Source organism: Manis javanica, chromosome 3 (assembly GCF_040802235.1).
Source record: "Manis javanica isolate MJ-LG chromosome 3, MJ_LKY, whole genome shotgun sequence".
Lineage (NCBI taxonomy): Eukaryota > Metazoa > Chordata > Mammalia > Pholidota > Manidae > Manis > Manis javanica.
In genome coordinates, this window is record NC_133158.1 from 81,417,392 (window position 1) to 81,438,625 (window position 21,234).

Sequence of the window (21,234 nt, forward strand, 5' to 3'; positions counted from 1 at the left end):
AATCTGTAGATGACATAAATTTGAACAAAGTTTTAAATAATAATTTTTCTTCACGAGATAAGTACTAAAATTGGGAATTGTTTTCCTCTTAAAGTCTTGCCTGGTGATTGTCAGATCTTGTCCTGTCCCAAATGAATCTTTTCCTCAGTGAGTCTGAACCCAAAGTTTTAACATTTCCCCTGAACTTTCTTTTCCTCCCATGTTCCTGAAATGGTTAGAACTTCACCATTTATCTAGTTACCCGGTTTGAAAGCTTATTGTAATACTGGTCCTCTCATTTTATCAAACCCCTATTGGCCCATAAGTTAGGAAGTTGTGCTGATTCTATCCAACATCTGTTATCACTGTTCACATTGCACCTTTGTTTTCTCTTCTTGGATTTACTACTTGTTTACAAGTTGTACTTACTAATGCTTATATAACCGTCATTTTGAACATTCAGTAATACATCAAATATATATTTTTAAAGTCCTACTATGTATCAAGTACTCTTCCAGTTTCTGGAGAAACATCCTCAATCAATACAAGATTCCTGCTCTTATGGAGTGTACAATGAAAAGGGGGTGGGGCTATAAGAATAAACAAACAGTAAATTATTATCAAGGGCTAATATTTCATTCCCTCCTTTAAAGACTATTTTACTTATTGTATTGTTTGGTGCAGGTTTAAAGTCTAAACTGCTTGGCAAGTAAGTTCCTTCACAATTTTTCCTTTATTTTTGTTTCTAATGTCACCTTTTACCTCCCCCTATTACCCTACCTTCTGTTTTTCAAATTCTCTAGGGAACTCAGAATTCCCTAAGTATGACTTTACTTGTACCTTCCTCTCTTCTTTGGAAGACTGCCTTCTCTCTATCTCCACTTGATAAAAATCATATACTTAAAAAAAAAAAAGGCACAGCTTAAATACTATCCCCATTGTTAATTCTCCCATGAATAACTTTCCCTTCTAGAAAGACTTGATTGTTTACTTTCTCTTTCTTTTACATCTTAATTTTATAACACTTATAGCATGGTACTGATGTTAACTATATAGGTATCTCAGGTTTTTTGTTAGTTTTTGTTTTTTACCATAGGTAAAAACCCTTGTGGTTGGGACCTGTGTTTAATTTTCTGCAAGTTCACTATCAAGCACCGAGTTGGCACACAGTAGGTACGCAAATTAATTTTTTTGAATGGAAATGCCAAAAGGAACACACACATACAGATATTCTTTAAGAATAATATGGAACCAGAAATGAGTTCCTAAGATAATGGAATGGCAAATCAATAAATCCTAAATTATTTGCATTGAAAAATATGTGGTTTTGAAGAAAAAGTAGAATTCAAATCTCAGTTCTGCTACCTATTAGCTGCATGATATTGGGCATATTATTTTAGCTCTCTCAGTTTTGCATCTATAAGATGAGGATAATAATACATCCTGCATATGATTTTTCAAAGGATTAGATGAGAAAACATAATTAGCACAGTGTCTGGCAATAGGTGGCACTTAAAACACTATACATTTACTTTCCTCCCATTTTGTGCACAATTACATGCTTCCTTTTTCTTATTATATTTGTCCACTATGTAGCAAATAGTTTTATAAAAGTGGATCATTTCCATATTTTATAGTAGGTTGGTGAATTCTTTTATATAGTATGGCAAAGGAAAAATGACTGCTGGTTACATGTTTGATATGACATTGTAAAATCCCAGTTTTAGCACTAAATTTCTTGTGTCCCTGACCATTTGGGATGATTGGTTACCTTGTACCTTGTATGCTAAGCACAGTGCAGTTAGAAGTCATGAGGTTAGAGTCAGAGAGCATGATATTGAGGATATTTTCCACTTTGGGCAACTGACCTTTTATAATTTCCTTATCTTCCTGCCTTACTTCCCTCACTTGTATACTATATATTCGGTATAGAGAGAATATATACTACACATTCCTCATTTGTCAATTATATATTATTACATAATAACACCTCCTCCATCACATGAGATGGGAGACAAAATGAGATAATGTGTTTAAAACACAGAGAATAGTACCTAATACTAAATATTGAATTGCCCAATAACAACTTAAAGAATGAATGGATCAATGTAAGTATTACATTTTATCTTACTGCTTAAATGTTGAATCCTAAGCTAAGAAGTGGTTTTCAGAGTTAAGAAGCTTCATTACTGAAAATGACTAAGGTCAATATGTTTAGGAGCTCTCTTGATGGTCTCAGAGGTCCATTTAAATCCTCTATATCTGAAATTGATAGGTTTTAAGTTGCATGAAAGAACAAGATGGCTTCTCCTTGTTGAGTAGAATAAGATAATCAGAATTTTCTTATTTGAAATAATATACTATATAATTTATAGTTCCTTAGGAATAGCTTAGGTAGATTCTTATCACAAACTTTGTGTCTTCTGTACACTATTTATAGATTTGTACCTGTAACAATATGTTTTATGGTTAACCTGGAATTGATTTTAACCTTAGAGCTATTTGAAACCCTACAAATATATAATAACTATGTTGATTTGGTTTTATGCTTTTAATTTCTTTGTTTTGTCTTTTAAATTTAGAAGTGATCAAAATGTTCTTGTATAAATGCTGAAGAATATATCGTTTTATCCTGTGATAAAACAACTGAGCAGAAATTAGGAGGGGTTATGCATTTATGGAAATAGTAGCATTTCTTAGTTTAGATTTGTTTTAGTAAATGAAAGGTGTGAGGCTAAAGTAACAAAACATAATTTTCCTGCCAATTCCAGAGAGCAGTGGCATAGTATCTGTGTCAATTAACTTCAGTAATACTCAGTGCTGTCCTTTCTACTGGAAATTCCCACATAGGCTAAAAGATTTCTTAACTACAAGTGTCTTGTTGACAAGGAAAGTTACTGCCAAAGATGCCTGATGCTATACTGTTTTGACTATAAGACACTAACCATATTGTAAAATTTTAATAACATATGAGTTTCTAAGAATGGCCATCTTGATTTTATTTTACATCCATATTTATAAAATATAATGATAATGATAAAAGTAAAAGCACATTTTGAAATTATTTGATTTACAACTTTTTGCTTTCCAACTATTATGAAAAAAATAATTAATTACATAATAATCAAGAGTTTAATTACCAGTAGGTAGCAATGAACAAAACACATAAGAGAATTCATGACTTGAAATGAATTCGTGAACTGTGTAATGTCTAAATTCAAAACCAAATTAAATTGCATGTCAAATACATAAGTTTATGCTGCCTTTGTTCTTGGTTTCTTTCTGTGAAAGTCTTTTGTGTAGATAATTCTAGAATAGATACTACATCTAAATCAGCACGCATGTGACAATAACTAAATTAAAAAAAGTAAGTTCTTTAATTGCCAAGCACTGTTCTAAGGACTTTACACGTGTTAACACATTTAATCCTCATACTAACCCCTATGCTGAGTACAATTACTGGTTCAGTTTAACAGATAAGATTGCTGATGCACTGAGAGTTCAGGTAACTTGTCCAAGGATACACAGTGAACAAGTGGCAGAGCCAGAGTGCTTGACGGTCTTGTTATACCTTAAATAATACTTGGGACTTCAGTGGTAATTTGGAGAACATAAAATATTACCCTAAATCTCTGTGCCTTATCTTAGAAACACATCCTGTAAAGGCGTTATGGACTGGGCACTGGGTTGCTCCCAAACATGTTTTGTCCTTGAGAAGTTCTAGGATTTAAAGATCCGGAAGGTCCTATAATATTCTATATAAAGAGGAAATGCATGTTAATCAAACTTGCTGGAAGAGCCTTTAGATTTTACTTTTACCAATCTCGCAAACATTAGTTTATAATAATGATTTTAAGGTTCCTTTACAAAGGAATGTTTTAAGAAAGAGTCCCAAAGATTTTGGGAGAAGGTATCACATTTTCCAGTAGTGTTTCAAATGCTATACTTTACTTCTGGCTTCATAAGTAATCAAATGTTCAGTTTCTCTCTTTTATATTACTCACTACTCAAAAGATAATCAACAGAGAATTCAAAAATAAAACAAACCTTTAGACATGATATATTTGATCCTAACTACATGGTGAGATTGTAATTATAATGGAGAAAACATTTGTGATATGAATCATGTATATTATATAAATTAGTCTACCAACTACTTTTTTTTTTCCTCACAGGAAAGTTCACACTTATTTTTGAATCTTTTCTGAAATTCTTACAAGGGGCTTAATTTTTTTTAAGTTCTATTTTATTAAACATACTTTCTGTAAATACCTCTGTGAATAGAACTATGAAAAGCCAACATTGTGCCACAGGGCAACTTCCACCATACTTTGTTCCACAAAGCGAAATAATGAAGACTGAGATATGTTTTATCCCCACGTAGTTATGTTCATAAATGAGGGCATGCGTGCTGCCCTGTGGGAGAAAGCAGCATTTGAGCAGCTCAGTTTCTTTATTATGTTTCCAATTAAGGTGAAAACTTTGACACAATGATCCCAACTAACACAAAGATTAGACACTGATTCACATGGAGACTGAGCTAATTTAAGCAAACAGTATGAAGTTTTTCAGAAGTTTTTCTTTGTGAGGAGAAATTGATTCTTGGTTGAATCTTTTGAAAGTGTTGATAGTTTCTTTAAGTAAGACCAAAATAGATGGCATAATATATAATAATAAAACATGAAGGTTGCTAAGAGTTAGTTACATGCACTCAAATGAGAATTTAAACAGTCATATGTATAAGGTGCAGATTTTAAAAATTCAAACTTATTCAAATGTTATTAAGATAAAAGAAACATTTATGCTGTAAGAAGAAGGCACAGCTAAGGTTAAAGGCTAAAACTATTGAAATAATTGAAAATAGAGAAGTAAAAAGATCTGGTAAAAATACTTTAAAACTTAAAGGTTCTTTTATGATTTTTTTATGTCTTTCTGGCAGGAAAAAAATAGAAATTCTCTTTGTAAATGTTCAAGAATTTGATATCAAATACATCCTGCAGCTGTTTTTTTTCCTTCTTTTAAATGCACTGTCATTCTTACATAAAGATGATGATACTTATGTCAGTTAAACTAACTTTTATATAGAACACTGAATTTTTAAGAACCTGGGATTCTTCATTTATGGACTTTAGGGTGTCCAGAAACTCTCTGAAATTGTATCCATACATTTATATACATGATCATCCGTCAATTTTCTTGGGGAAGAGAGTCTATGTTATTTTTGGCCAAGAAATAAAGAACAATCCACAGGAATCCCAGTCTAAGTACAACATCAGGGCCATCTGTCCACAGGAGTCCTTAAACTCATACACTGCAAGAGATCCTAAAGGTTTTATAAACTGAATGTTTTGTGAAGTTCAAATTATACTTTCAATTTTGTATATGTTCCCATCCTGACTTTTCTTATTCTAAGTATTTAAGTTATTTTCCCTAAGTTTTAAACCATTTTATGATTTAAAGTTTATCATGAAGTTTAATGTATTTTCATAAATTTCTGTGTATTTTTCCTCAACCTCAAGACCCTTTGAGATGATGTACATGCTCTTTGGAACCCACTGACCTTCAGCAATAGAAGAATCAGATTGAATGCAACCTGAACTGGCTAGTCCCTCTTGCACTGGTTTTGGAAGCTGTAAGTGCATCCCAAATGGTGCGTTTAAACAACACTTTAAGCTAGCAATAACAGTGTTGCAAATTTTTAGAAGGGTTGTTTATTTGTGTATGACTAGAAACACAATCACTCATATCACCTTCTTTGTGTTTTTGCTGCCTGTGCTCTTTGTCCTTTTATTAGTGGCCTTTTCTCCACACCTCTCCTCAGTCCTGAAATAGAATAATCTTGGTCTCTTGCCCAGTCCTGCCCCAGAGTCTCCATCTTCATTTTTTAATAGTTGCAGTTCTTCAGGGTTTCGTTCTGAAGGCTGCAGCTGTACAAATTTGGAAGAAGGAGAGTTCTCTAGAAAGAACTGTGCAGGAAGTAGTGACTAGGGCCTATCAGGGCTTGAAATCACACAGACGGCAAGAAACAAAGAAGCCAGGAGTTAGGAATCCAGACGAAAGTTTTTCTTTTTACCATAGTTTACGTTTTGAGTCAATTACTCAAGATTTAAGTTTGCAAATTTATGCAGTTTTTCCAGTCCTTTTATAAGTAGCTTTTGGTTTAAGTAGGTACACTTGAATACTCATTCACACATACCTCATACAGAGAGTAACTGGCAATATTCTCAACTGCAGAAATGTATAAAATTCATACCATTAAATTGAAGAACAGGTGTTTTTTTTTTCCCGGAAGACCTCTTACTTAAAAAGTAAAATACCATCTGTTACTTTTTGTTTGTGTATTTATATAACAATCTTTGGTTAAAGATCAAGTAAGGCAAATTGTTATATATACTACAGAAAAAATATAAAAAGAAAAATCATCCTTAGAATAACTATATCCAATAGAAATTGTTTTGACAAAATTGATTAATTTTGAGATGTCAAATTGTGGATCTAAAACAAAGTTACTGACTTTTATAGAATGCCCAAACATATAGAGAAATGAAATGGTTTGCCTTGATTTTTCTGAACTGATTGTATTTAAAAGGTATATACTTTTCCACTGTTGATTTCTCTTGGCATATTGAGTTCATGCCTAATTTCCCTAAATCATTGTATATTCTTTCAAAATCTGCACCTTGTCACATATATTTGCATTATTGATTTTCTGCTGTGCTCTATATACATCAAAACCTAATAATATTATTCACTAGATCCTAGATTCTCTGCAGCTTCAACCTCATTTATCATACCTGGTTTATTTCTAACATCTAAGCTATATGCCTTCTGAATAAAAAAAATTTTTGACTGGATAACAGTGCATGCAATATTTGCCCTGACTCCATATCACATAGGATTTCACATGAAATATGGAAAAGAAAATATTGATAATCATTATAAATGGACTTTGAAGACATTTTAATATCAGCTCAGTACAGTAAATCCTTTGCTATAGAAGTGGTCTAGTTTGATCTGTTATAGGTTTATAGAAAAGTGTATTATGAATTCACTTCTTAACATTGTTAGGCAGGGGCCAGTAAAAGGGATAGGAAAAGATCTGGCTATTTGAGTACAAGGCTCATCCAAATCTCTTTCCAAAGGGTAAAAGAATAAATAATAGTAAACATTATTATTAATTATGTACTTGGTAATTGCATATCTGGTTTTGAGCCCCAATGTGTTCATATTTCTGTTGTTTGATTCAGAGTGAGCAGAGAGGGAGTCACATGGGACTGACAAGGCAAGAAGGTGAAGACAGCTATTCACTCCATGTTCACATTTACTTTGAGTCTAACAATGAAGAGAAGCTCAGGTAAAAACGTCAAAAGACTTGTGATATATATGGCACTGTATTTAAATCAGAAGTAGATAAAATGAGATGGTGTTTCAGAAGAACATTCCTTCAACAACTAAAGAGCTTGCAAGATTGACCACAAAGGAAGTATTAGGGAGATCTTCAACACTGATTTTTTTCAGAATTTATCTGTTTCTAAATCCGACATGCTGCCTGGTTCCTATGTTTTCCTCTTTCATAAACTTTGCTTATAATTAACAAAGTCTGTTAGTTTAAGGCATACATCTTAGTTGGGTCTAGAATGTGTGTGTGTGTGACTTCAATAGTGAAAAGTATTATCAAATTTCCCTCAACGGAAAGAAAATGTCAGAAAAATGTAGCTAGAATTTTGTTGACCTAGTCATATTTAACCTAAGATATTTTCTGAGTAATTATCAGATGATTAATGTGTCTTTATATTTTATAATTAAGTTTAATTTTTAAGATATAGTGTAATATTTGGATTTTGGGCAAGTTTAAGATACTACATAATAGTAATGCTGCGAAGTGACAGTGAAGACTGAATTAGCTGAAACTTCCATACACTACTCCATCATTATCATTGCCTAATTTTATTTATCAGTAACTTTACTGCCTTGTTTTTATTTGTGTAAGGTAAGCTTATGAAATCGCCAAAAATATAAAAGATTTGAGTAGAGGCAGAGTCTGTCGTAAGAGTCTGTCATTGTCAGAGTCTGACTAATAATCTAAGACCTTATGTATAATCAATGCTCAATGGCATATAAGAATGTTATATCTATACTGTTTTGCTACAGAATTAAATCAAAGAAAAAACTAGATGGAGCAAAGAGGGAAAGCTTATTATAATTTTAGAGTATATACGTGATGACATATTTAGAAGAAAGACACTAATTCTTTTTGAGGAGGCAGAATTTGATTTTAATAGGGAGAAAGATTTTAGTTTAAAAAATATAACTTCATTTATATCATTCTATTTTCTCCTCGCCCACCCTCTTCTCTTCTCTCAGCAGCTCTCCCCTCTCTTCTTCCCTTCTATCTCTTCTCACCTGCGATTTTCTGACTTTATCAAGTGGTTACTATACGACAGGCACTGCATTAAATGTATGAATACACCTACTATTCAACTTTCAGCCAATTGCTTCTTGGTGTTTTTCTTTATTTGAAACTAAGAATAATAAGCTTGTACTATGACCTTTCTAGAAATGAAAAGGTCATGTAAACAATATAAACAATTGACAACTGTTGCATAAATACTTATTTTAGGCTTGTCTGCTTTCTGGGTCTCATAATTCAGTGATTCTCTCATTATTGCAGTTAGTGTAAAAATAAGTAGTGTGGAAATATTGCTCCTTAATAGCACAGTGTGACATGAATGCAAAGAAACTATTTTATGCAAGACAGCATCACATATTTCACTTATATTTAAGATAAGTGACTGGAAACTAAATTAGTGAGATCATTAAAATAGGTTGTGTGATTCCTTGAGTGACACAGCAAATGTCCTATGAGACCCTCAAAGTACTGTGACATATAATCAATAGGTAGAAAGCAAATGAATTGCTGTCTAGTTGGCATACATCTTAGGCCAACTATTTGAAGTGCCTTTGTACAGGTAAAGGGATGAACTGCTTCCTGCCTTCAAATTGATGTTCTAAGGCTGAAGGGTCATCAGTTCAGCTATTAAATGGCACAGAAATACTTTAATTTTCTAAAAAAAATTAATTTATGATTATTGCTTCATTCCTTTTTACATAAAATTATAAAGGAATTCTTGGGAAATAAGCTATAGTTGAATGGAAGAGGATAAAAATAACTTCTGAATTTGAATCAGTCATTACTAAAAAGTACCAGAGAAAGTGTACAAGGATCACTTATCAAAGTGATAAAAGCCGGGGAGAGTGAGTTGAGTTAATTTCACTTGGAGGGAACAGAAACAAGTTTAAGTCTATACATTTTTTATGAAGCAATTTTGTTACACCTTATTTGTATGTAAGTCATGACAGCTGAACTGAGTATTTTCTCCTATGAAAGCTAGAGGCAAATTTGGCTTAACGCCTAGAAGAATAGAGTGCTTGAGTGCTCTTTCAGGTCCCTCTCTGGAAAGTTGTTTCTATGTATGCACTATAGAAACATCATCTTTCTTCTATCATTCTCTGTGGCTAAATGACAAGGGTTATTTTTTCACCAGTGATGTTGAATAATTCAATTTGCTACTGAACTTCATAATATCATTTCTGCCAAACATACCAAAATCCACCAAGATTTTTCATTAAGAGTTAAGGATTAAGCCACTAAACTACAAATCATCTGTTTACTTCCTCGATTCTAGTCATTGAGATAATAATATATATGAAAGGTACTTTTTTTATATTTGCAATTAATCTGAGAGCATAGTTTATATAGGTTTTTATTTCCAGTCTTTTGTAACATGACCACTACCACCACCAACTACAAAAGTTCTGTGCAGTTGATATCATTTTTGTCCCCAGGGAGAAAAAAGTTGGTAAACACTCAGAATTAAAATTGCTAATTTTTAATTCCCATCATTTTGGTTCCTACTCTATCAGTTGCATTGGTGGTGACAGAGCCTCCAATCATAGCAATAATTTTCCTATGATAAATTAAATGACATCAAAGTATATCTATAGTTTATTACTTTTTGTATGTTTTAGTTAAGTTGGTAAAAGTAATTGAAAGGCTAAAGAAAAATATCAGTGTAATAAACTTAGGCTTTGTTGGTATAATTTTACAAAGAAAAGCAAGAAGTGGGCATCTTGGGATTTTGCTTTCATTGGATTTCCCCATCTTTTCAAATGTCCCCAGAATACTACTGGCTTGGCCAGGCCTCCTCCACAATACATTGATATTGTCACCATAATTTGCAGCATAATTAATAATTAAGATACAAAGCACAGGTATTATTATTAAAAATTCCAAGACTCAATATCCTAATTCTATTTTCCTAAGACACATATATAAAATATAAGTGGGCTTATATCCTTCAGGTACAAGAGAGGAAGGCATCTGGATATTTTACAAAATTACAGGGACAAAACAATTTGTGATTTTAATAATACCATGGATAGCCCACAAAGTGATTTAGGTAAACTTTGAAATGGCATTTTATATGCTCAGTATACTGTATTTTGTTTCTCTCAATGAAAAAATATAGCTTTGGTTAGATTGGAATTTTTAGGGAGACTGTGCATTAATTTTAATTTTCAAAATGTTCCTCTAAATTTGCTACTTTCTGGCTTTGCTTCAAATAATTTTATTTTAGTGAACTGGGACTTTAGTTAATCTCTACAAACTCACCCAGAAATGGAATTACTCTTTCTGTTATTACTGTTTTTAAATTCTCTTATCTACCCAATTCTGTGTCACAAGTCACTTAAGTTCATCCTTGCTTTATTCTTGAGCTACGCATGAATTTGGGATCTGAAGTACTAATTCTTATCTATGTAAAAATTTTCCTAGAAGAAAAGGAAGCACTATGCTGAGTGTTCAGACAGCCCTTTTTCTGCTTCCTCTATACTGTTTTCATAGCATTAGCTACCATATCATGTGGTTGCTGCATTAAAAAATGCCACTTGCATTATTTTTCAGCAATGAATTTTAGAAATATTTATTTTTGTATTGTGTGTCTATCAACTATGAGCATAGTCCTACAGCCGTACAGGGTGGCAGAAAAGTTCACTTGAAATACCTACCAGCAGGAATCCTGGGGGGTAAAGTTCCTCCCCCTGGTACTGGATGCGGAGCCTGGATGCTATTTAAAAACCCCGCCCTCAGGAAGCTGGGGCAAAACGCCTCCACCCCAATGGCCGGGAAGGATCCTTTTAAGAGATAAAAATTGACATTAATCAAAATCTTCTTTGTGGAAAACCTTAATCAACAAAGATATCAAACCTCACAAGGAAGCTATAAAATTAAAAGACATGAAATGCATTTTTATTCATAAGTTTAAGAAAATCAACTGTGTGTTTGAGAAGAAAGCTACTCTTAACGGATTATAATCAAAAAGGATTTAAAAGTATCAGAATGCTAAGAAAAATTTTATAAACTTAAATTTGAGAAAGTGGATATAAATGCAAATCATTGAGGTTGTCTATTTGCAGAACTCATGTCCACATGAGTTACAAATATGCAGAAGATCACTACATTTGTATCTGAGACCTGTGCGGCACTGGCAAGAGCAGTGCTTTAATTACATTAATCAGTGCTTAATATGAGAAAAACGTTGGTACCATACAGTAATTATATATGTTTTTTGAAATAGTGGTAAGAAAATCAATATACACTATTTCTAATTTGTTCTACTTTTAGGGACAAGACATGAGAGTTTGCAAAGGTAGAACCACATGCTTTTTTATTTTTAAGAAGGCTATGGTGAAGCAAAAAAAAAGTATACTTGGAAGTTTATCCATAAAATTCTATTATGAATTATAGAATAAAAGAATATCAGGGCTGGGAAGGACATCAGAGATCATTATAGACCAGAAAACTGAGGTGTGGAGAGAGAAAGTGATGTCACAGAGCTGGCAGACTACTAGGACAAAAGCTTTCCACTGTAGATTAAAAACAAATGAGCCATTTCTTATTTGGGAGATTGCTAACCTCTGAATATGAATTAGAAACCCTGTACTCTGGAATAATAGCATTACAATTTGGTTTCTCAATGACCTGAAAGACACCTAAATAACTGTGCAGAGAGTTTAATATACATGCAATATTAGTGCATGGGCAGCACTGGTAATTGATGGTATATCTAAGTTTAAATCACAGTAATACTCTAAAAGCAAGTTACACTGTTGGCTGTAAGGAAGGCATCTCATTTCGGCCTTCTGAAACCCCATCAGGCCCAGAAGTTATGACATACAAAGATCTGGGATCAATCATCCCGTGTTCAGATTTAACAAGTCCTGTAGTTTTAAAGAGATTTCCCTGTTCTGACACAAATTTTGCACTCAAAGTTAAAATTTTAAACTTCTTTGAACTTTGACCAAGATTAAAGGGACCTGGTATATCATTCTCTATTTATCTTTCTTCTATGGAGGAAGTTGTTGCTAAAGAAAGGCCAGCATTTCTTTAGATCTTCAGAGATGTTTTTATGGGAGAGCAAAGTTACAATGTATGTTTCCATGGGTGAGGCCTATACATTGTGCACTGGATTAAAGCAAGCATAGGAAGAAAATCATATGCTGTGAATAAACTGGTTTTGTTGTTGATTTTATGAGGTTTTAGCAAAATGCTCTAGCAGAGCTGGAATCCCTTAAAAATTAAGTTGCATGACAAAAATAACAAATAGTAAGCCAGAAAGTGCTCTGGGTTAACTTGTTGAAAAGTGGAACAAATTTCTCCTTTGTTACTGAACACATGGTATATTTATCATTGAGCACAAAGGTAATATATGCCCATGTACAATGGTCTCACACAGGACATTTTCCACATTGCAATGTTCCATCCCTGCTTGACAATATACACATAGAAAAGGAGCTTCACCAGGCAGAGATAATTATATATTTATGTGGCATTGTTATTTAAAGTTACAAAAGAAATGGTGATTTAACAACAGGAAAAATAATTACAAGAAATTTAGATTTTATTATATGCTGTGAAAAACAAAACTAATCCAATTTTAGCTGATTATGGTTTACTGAAGCAAAGTAATAGGAAGCCTGGTTCAAGAATACTAGGACAAAAAGAAAAAGATAATAATCATGCACAGGAAAAAAAAGGGGGATATAAATGTAATTATCTTAAAGACAATTTGAAGGAAAACAAAAGCGTGTACAGCAGACTTTAAATAATGTTAATATGCTTCACTTTTAGAGACTTTTACCTGAGTTTTTGCTGTTTTTTACCACATTACTCAAAACTGTCAACTTGGAAAAGATGTCCATTATTTTTACTCCTTAAAGGAAACAACATATTCTACTTTATTGCTATTGATTGTAATGATTATTTTTATAGTTGTGACTGCTTGTCATACTAATAGTTTCCATTTTCCTAAACTTGCTGCATCATTCATAAGGGCTTTGTTGTGTTTCTTTACCATTGTTTAAAAGGTCTTTTCATTTATTGTGGCATCTCTTCCTTAAGGAACTATTTCTTTTTTTTATATCTGAAACACACAAACAGGAAAGCTGGTGTATATGAATATATATTCAGTTGAAATATCATATTATATGATAAGAATACCTTACCATTTTTCTCTTTAAGGTCAGTCATGTCAATAGAAATTGCATGAAAAACTACAGCTTTAAATTTTCAAAATTCAATCAGGAAAACTGAATTTATTCTTTATTATAATTACATTAAGTATTAATCCACAAGAAATTAAGTTCATGAACCTTTTGGGGTTTGATGTGAAATAATTATAGTCTAGTTTGCCCTACTGCTTGAGTTGCTGGCTTTTTTTTTCTTGTTAAGTAATTGTGGAATTTATTAATCAAATATATGACAGCTGAAGAACATATTCTAATATCCATAGTAGGAGAAATGTAAATTTCCATGAAATTTATTTTTAGTTACATTCAGTAGACTAAGTGCTTGTTAATAACAAGGAGATTTTTAGGTGATGAGAGGATTCCTCTAGCCATTACAAGTTTGAAATATAAGATATATTACTTCAGACATGCTTTTCCAAATCTCAAATACTCGAATTTCCAGTTTGTTAGTGATCTTGGGTTGATGGATTAAAGAGAGACCCGTATGTGGCATTAGCATATGTTGTCTATAATACAGAGTTGCACATAACTGGGCATCCTGTATTTTTATTTGCTAAATTGGCAATTCTAATTTCAAACACTTTTGGATACCAGACAGAACAAGACACTATTAACTACTGTTGTAATGTAAGTCAACAAAAGCCACTGACTGTAAGAATCAGTGATTTATGTATCTTTCATTAGTTTGGTGGTTTTCAATATCCCTTAGGAAGAACTGTAAATTATAACTGTGGAAAGACATTACTGATGGCAGATTTTGATTTTCATTGACTTGGTCTACCTACTTACCCATCTGTCTAATTTCACTCGTCCTTTGTCAGGCTGTTTCCCTCTGCTCCTTGTGTATTTCATGTTTTATCTCCTACATACTTCTCTCTTTGTTACAATAACTTAAAGTATTTTACATTCTTTCCTCCATCTTAGATAAGTACAAGAAAACTATAAGCCCACTTTATTTTTTCAGGCATATGCTTCCTACTTTCCTGTGATGGTGGATGAAACCTCAGACTTAACAGTTACATCACCATTGAAGGCAAACCAGCAACACTAAGAAGAGCCATTTTCATACAAGGATTGGAAGAGTACATCTTTTACTCCATGAAGACCTTTTAGGTCTCTTTTACCTAACAACACACTATCTAGGAAAGGCTAAGCTGCTCTGTCTCATTTGTTAGAGAAGATTCCTACCTCATTGTGATGCAATGAGGCAGGCTAGCTGGGAGACCAACAGGCCTTTTCTAACTTGATCAGAAGATGCACAGTGTAGGGTTTCAATGAATGCAAATTGAATAAGTGGATAAATAAATGATCAGATGAAAAGTGACAAACTGCTCCTTGGGCATATATATTGCTAAGATCTAAGGAAGTATTCTTCCTGTGCAATTGCTTCTTAGGCCAATAGCAACTTTCTAAATGATAAGATGAGAGAGAGTTAATTTTGAATTACACTTAGAAGATGAAAGAGAACCATTCCATTCATGAGCAAGTCATTCATTTCTCATTTTATCACTCATGGACTTTTTTCATTTATTCAGTAAATATTTATTGAAGTACCTATTTTTTTTTAACCAGGCCTTATAGCATACATCTTTAGCACAAAAAGAGGAAATCAAGTATTTTTATATGTGACATTATTACTTTCAGGAAATGATTCTAACTAAGCTATGTCAAAAATACAATTACAGAATTTTATCCATTTCCTAAATTCTTATAAATGGAAATACTACCATAATTAAGTTAGTATTTTCTTCTTCAGTTACCTGCCTAACTAATCTCCATGTAGATTCGTTAGTACCAAATACAATTAAAGATCATACAACCATTACTGTTTTATTTTTGACTTTTTTTTATTCTAGGGTCACTGCAAAATGAATTTTATAGATTTCTCATCCTGTTGTTCAATAGGTCACAATAAAAGTATTGAACCAAAAGGAGCAGTTTCATGGTTAGATTTTTATGAGTTAGTTCTTCAGTGCTTTTAAAAAGAATTTTTTAGCTTTCCTTGAGTTATTTTTAAACTTGTAGGTTATATATGATAAGATGATGGTTGCTATAGGTTATTATTTAAAACTATAGCAGTAGCAAGGAGAATTAAAATATTTTGAAGCTGATTAAGAGTAAGCCATTTATTGAAAAATGCATTTTAATTTACATTTAAAATAGAAGTTCTCTGACTTTTTAAAACAAATGTTTTGAGTAGCCTCATCTGTAAAGTGATGACCTTGGACCAGAATGTCCCTAAATTTCCTTTACAAAATTTTTATTCCATTTGCTACAGTGAATTAAAGCTATACTTTCCCCAAATGTAGATGATGTCCAGTGGTCTTACCTATGTTTATATTTGGTAGGACTTAGAATTTTAACTGCCAAAAAAATGTCCCGACTAAATTTGCAATCTGCTAATCCACCATCATGTTTAATAATGACAATGCTAGGCTTGAGCCAAGTAGAACTCTGATTCTACCATTCACTAGCTGATTAAACCTGAATGAGTTATTTACCTTCTCTTATACTCCCTTTCTCCATTTGAAAAATAGAGTTAATAATAAACACATCACATGTTATTTTTTTGCAGACCATATGAGAAGCACAATATTAGTGGCTGACACTAACTAGTGTTTAGGAAATGAGGGATCAATAATTCTCCTCCTTAAATCCCTAAATTTAACTTACTATTTCATGTCTCTATGCCTCCATGATATTTCCTCCTCTTGGAAGGCCTTCTGGCCTCTATCGAAACATACTGACACAGCTGTGGAGAACTCACTGTTCCCTTGCCTCCTATAATCTTAGCTTCTCTAATAGAGACAGAACACTATCATAGGTTCAGTATTAATTCATTTACAATTTTGTGATATCAAAGTCAAATGCTTTTAGGGACCCATCAGTTGCAATAGATATCAGGTTAGTGACAAATGAATTTAAATGTTTTAAAGAACACTGTAGAAACCAAACACACCTTGTAGCCAGCTCGAGTTGTGGGCTGCCCTCAGGTGACTACTGGATCCCATGTTTATAAGTTTCAATCCCTTAAGAACAGTTACGGGTCATGCACATTTTATTTTCTTATCCATGTCCAGTTCCAGAGCTCGCACTGAAAAGGAGCTCAATGTGATACTTATTGAGATGAATTAAAATCATCTTTATATGAATAGTTCAAGGTTGTTTGACTTTATCTGGATGAATAAGAGACTGAGTTTTGTCAATGTTTGAGCTGTTAAAAACCATGTATACTCTAATAATATAAATGTCTTCAAAACTGCATAATTATTAAAGTTCAATGAGGTTTATGAATTTCCATTTTAAATGCTTATTAAGAGTAAGTGTTCAGGAATTAGGGACAGACTAAAATTCTTTTAAAAGTCTACAATTCTAAGTCCTTTAAGAAGTGGTGAAGGGTGAAATGAACTTTAAAAGCACATCCTCCTGACTGAGCCACCATGAAGGGTATGATTGGCTGATTCCTACCCAACCTGTTCTTTCTGAGGCCAGACTTTCAAACTACATGTTTTTCAGAAAATGCTTTTATATCTCAGGTGCCAAGGAGTCAGCTAAGGAGCTGTTAAATAGCATTTATCAATGTGTATGAAAACTAGATTTATTTAGCTTCACAGCTAGAGTGTGCTATGTATTTAATATTTATGAACTATGGGTATATTTGTCACACTATTAAACAGAGGTTTGCACCTTTAGCACACTTGATAAAGAAGTCATGAGGCTGCATCTGCCTCTTTGTAAGTTTCCTCAGCTGCCTACGGATAAGACTGGCCACGTATCCTGCTTCAGGTATATCACATTGTTGTTCTCTCCTATAAAAAGTATGAAAAAAGAATATCTGGAGTTAGTTCCACTTCCAGGTATTGATGCTAACACCATGGGCAGTGTTATCTACAAAAAAAATATAACAAGCACTTCTTATTTAAGGCTAAGGTATTTAAATTCCTTTCAAAGATTTATTAGCTTTTTTTAGGTCATGATGTTACTCATTTGGTATCTATATGGTGTGGATTAGATGGCAGGATAATTTGGTTTAGTAATTAACATTTTGAATATTTGGTCTTGAAATAATCAGGGAACACAATTAGTCTTGAAAATAATTGAGAGCAGCTAACAGAGAACAAAACTAATCAAGACTCTAATGCCAATTCTAATACCATAAATGTATGACTGGGTAGAGATGGTGGCGAAGGCACACCCACTTTTCCAGGTAGCCACTATTTTTTTGAAGTAAGCATGTGGGATTTCCTTCCATACCCCTGCCTACAGATATGCATGATGAACACACTTAGGTAGACACCTGCCTGAGTCCTTCCAGTTCAGATTACATCTCTCCCCAGTTTAAAAATTTCAAAATCCCCCTACTGTTGAGCACAAACCAAAGACATAAGAATGGTTTCAGAGGTTGGTGGTCCAGGTCATGGCTGTCTCAGGTCCCTGGCCCTGCCTCCCTCTCCCATTGGCCCACAGTGCCCACATACTGGACCTGGGAGGAGTTCAGACACATGGCCAAAAACTCAACCTCACTGAGTCTACAAAGGGACATGCGGTTCTCAATGTAGGCATTCTGTTGGGAGTTTGTGTATTAAACACCCAACAGAATGACTATGTTTGGTGTGTAGAACAGACAAGCTCAAGATGCAAAGACTGGGAAATTCCAGTCAACTAATGTGACTTAAGGTAGTCAATGAATCCTGTGGTGTTGCCGTGGAAACGGACCTTATGGTTTGAAAAAGACTATCCTGTTCTTTGGAAGTTAATATCTTTTGAATATGAGAAAGTGTTGGGACAGAAAATACTTTATGAAACTAAGTGGGCTCTTCAGAAGCCAGGAGATCATTTTTTTGTACTTTGTTTCTTAACATTTACTTTGCAGAGCTACAAATGTAAATGCTTTCAGTTAGAAAGCCTTTATTTTATTTTTGGAAATGGAACAGAAGTAAAATATGTCTATCTTGGAAAATTTTTTCAGACTATTTTATTTGAGACAAAATATATAATCATTTATATAATTATCTAATATACAGTTATTCTAAATTTCTATCAGTAATTCAAAAATCAGATATCAAGAAAAGCCAATGCTTCCTTAAATCTAGTTAAGGTCTTTAAAGCATTAGAAGAAAATTAAATGTCACTATCTTTCTGGATTGATATATTTCTTTTGGAGCATAAGATTTGTGCTGTTGATGACTAACTATAAAAAATATGGTAACTGGAATTAACTGTGCACAGTAGTATACCTGATTCTATATAGTAGTGTGGTCTTGACATATTTAAAAGTAACACAAAAACAAATATGCTTTACATTAAACTTCCCAAATTTAAACTATATTTTTTAGAATAAAGAATTCATAGTATCATTAACCTGTTGAACAAAGGCTTACTCTGAATCTAGTTTTCAGCACTCAAAAACAACTGCAGCTACTTTAAATGCATGAACACAATGATCATGAGAGGACTGAAACCACCATCCTACAGAAATATTTGCCACATATTTCCAACCCATATTTTCTTAGAAGGGCTAAATATTACTTGAACTGTTGAATATTTGCATACCTCTACAACATCCCTGTCCATTTCTTTCTTTACTTAACCAAAGTGTTAACCATGACTATCACAATTGTTTTGTTTTCCATTAAACTGAAAGTATGATATTTGATAGTCATCTTACATTTGTAATCTAAATTTTACCACATAATTGTAATATTCACACATCGATTCATACATTAAAGTATTTTCGTTTTTGTTGGAAGAAAAAGAATGGTTTCAAAATCCTTCATATTTTAATCCAAACATATTAAAATATTCATTGTTGTTTGAATGTGCTGCTCACACCTTCTAGCACAGAGTGAGAATGCCCTGTCTTAGCCTGACCCATTCTAAATATCCTGATCAAGTGCCCCCTCTTTTAAGAGGCTTTTCATTTTGCCACAGCTAGAATAATCCTGCTCTCATCTGTGCTCCTTCAGGAAGCAGCAAGACTGCCATGGGAAGCGCACACGTGCTGGAGTCCGAGGGATCCATGTTTAAGGACTTGCTGTGCCATAGCTTGCTGGCTGACCATATGCAAGTGATTTCAACTCCCTGAGCTTCAGTTCCCATTTTAGTAACATGTGGAAAACTAACCTGTATGAGGACGCTTATATAGATAGTGTTTATAAAATGTGTCACAGAAAGTAACCAAGTAAAGTCTCCCTGCTCACCTTTCTTGGCTCTTTCTGTTGATTGTCTTGCCAATGGGTTTCAGCCCCAGAAAAGTTCACTATGGATTCACTGAAACCAAAGAAATGACAATGGAATGCTCTTGGGGTGAAAGGGTTTATATTCAATTTTAATCCCATGGTGGCAGATCAATCACTAAAATCCTGTCCATTCAGAGCGAGTCTGCACACAGCAAGCAGGTTTCTGCCTCTTGGCCTCTCTACCCTACAGCTGTCTCAGTCTCTGTCCTCAGCATTGCCACTACTCTGGTCTCTGCTCTCCTGCCACCGTGCTGCCCAAAGCACTGGAGGGAGCTCCTTTTTTTTTGAGAGGGCATCTCTCATATTTATTGATCAAATGGTTGTTAACAACAATAAAATTCTGTATAGGGGACTCAATGCACAATCATTAATCAACCCTAAGCCTAATTCTCAACAGTCTCCAATCTTCTGAAGCATAACGAACAAGTTTTTATATGGTGAACAAGTTCTTACATAGTGAATAAGTTCTTACATGGTGAACAGTGCAAGGGCAGTCATCACAGAAACTTTCAGTTTTGATCATGCATTATGAACTATAAACAATCAGGTCAATTATGATTATTCATTTGATTTTTATACTTGATTTATATGTGAATCCCACATTTCTCCCTTATTATTATTATTATTATTATTATTTTTAATAAAATGCTGAAGTGGTAGGTAGATGCAAGATAAAGGTAGAAAACATAGTTTAGTGCTGTAAGAGGGCAAATGTAGATGATCAGGTGTGTGCCTATAGCCTAAGTATTAATCCAAGCTAGACAAGGGCAACAAAACATCCACGGATGGAGAAGATTTCTCTCAAAACAGGGGGGGTGAGTTCTAAGACTCATCTCTGTTGATCCCCAATTTCTCACCTGATGGCCCCCCTGCGACTGTGCCTGTCTTAGGTTGTTCCAGGGAGCTCTTTATATAGAGTCAATAGCAACATATTGCCCACACGTGTGTAGTGAGCTAGCCAACCAGGGCCATAGGAATCCTGGCCATAGGAACCTTCACTTTATCCACAATGACATATTGTATAATAAGTTTCTTGAGAGTTTCTCATTTTTATATTTCCAATAGAATTTGGCATGCTATGTTGTTTACAGGGGTCAATTGTGAAGGTAACTTTTAAACACAGTAACCATAAAGCATATTCATATCTTCCTTACTCATGACAATGTTATTGGTGGTTTTGATGGCAACTCCTAAGACAAAATGACCAAATCTATGCAATTGGTTTAGGAAGTTAGCCAAAATATCATTAGAGTCACAAAAATGTCATGACATGTAAAGCCAATCTCACTAGCTCATCTGATTTTTCATTCCTAAACAGACAAATGGACAATTAATGACATAGACATGGGGCCTCCACACATATCCTCTCCTTCATTTCTTTCAGTTTTCTGTATGTGCCTTCTCATTTATATATTTAAGGAACAAAGAG

General features: G+C 33.6%; 1 protein-coding gene across 8 annotated transcripts in view; it reads right to left on the minus strand.

The window, feature by feature from the left end:
* EPHA6 (EPH receptor A6) overlaps positions 1–21,234 on the minus strand; it is a 953,598-nt gene that overhangs the window by 128,379 nt on the left and 803,985 nt on the right. For 6 of the 8 annotated variants that reach the window (XM_073231794.1, XM_037001712.2, XM_073231790.1 and 3 more), the window contains one exon: positions 11,047–11,172. The exons of the other annotated variants lie outside the window; for them this stretch is intronic. In XM_073231794.1, the coding sequence (XP_073087895.1) occupies positions 11,047–11,172 (126 nt within the window). The remainder of the gene's footprint in view (positions 1–11,046; positions 11,173–21,234) is intronic. 8 annotated transcript variants of the gene reach the window in all.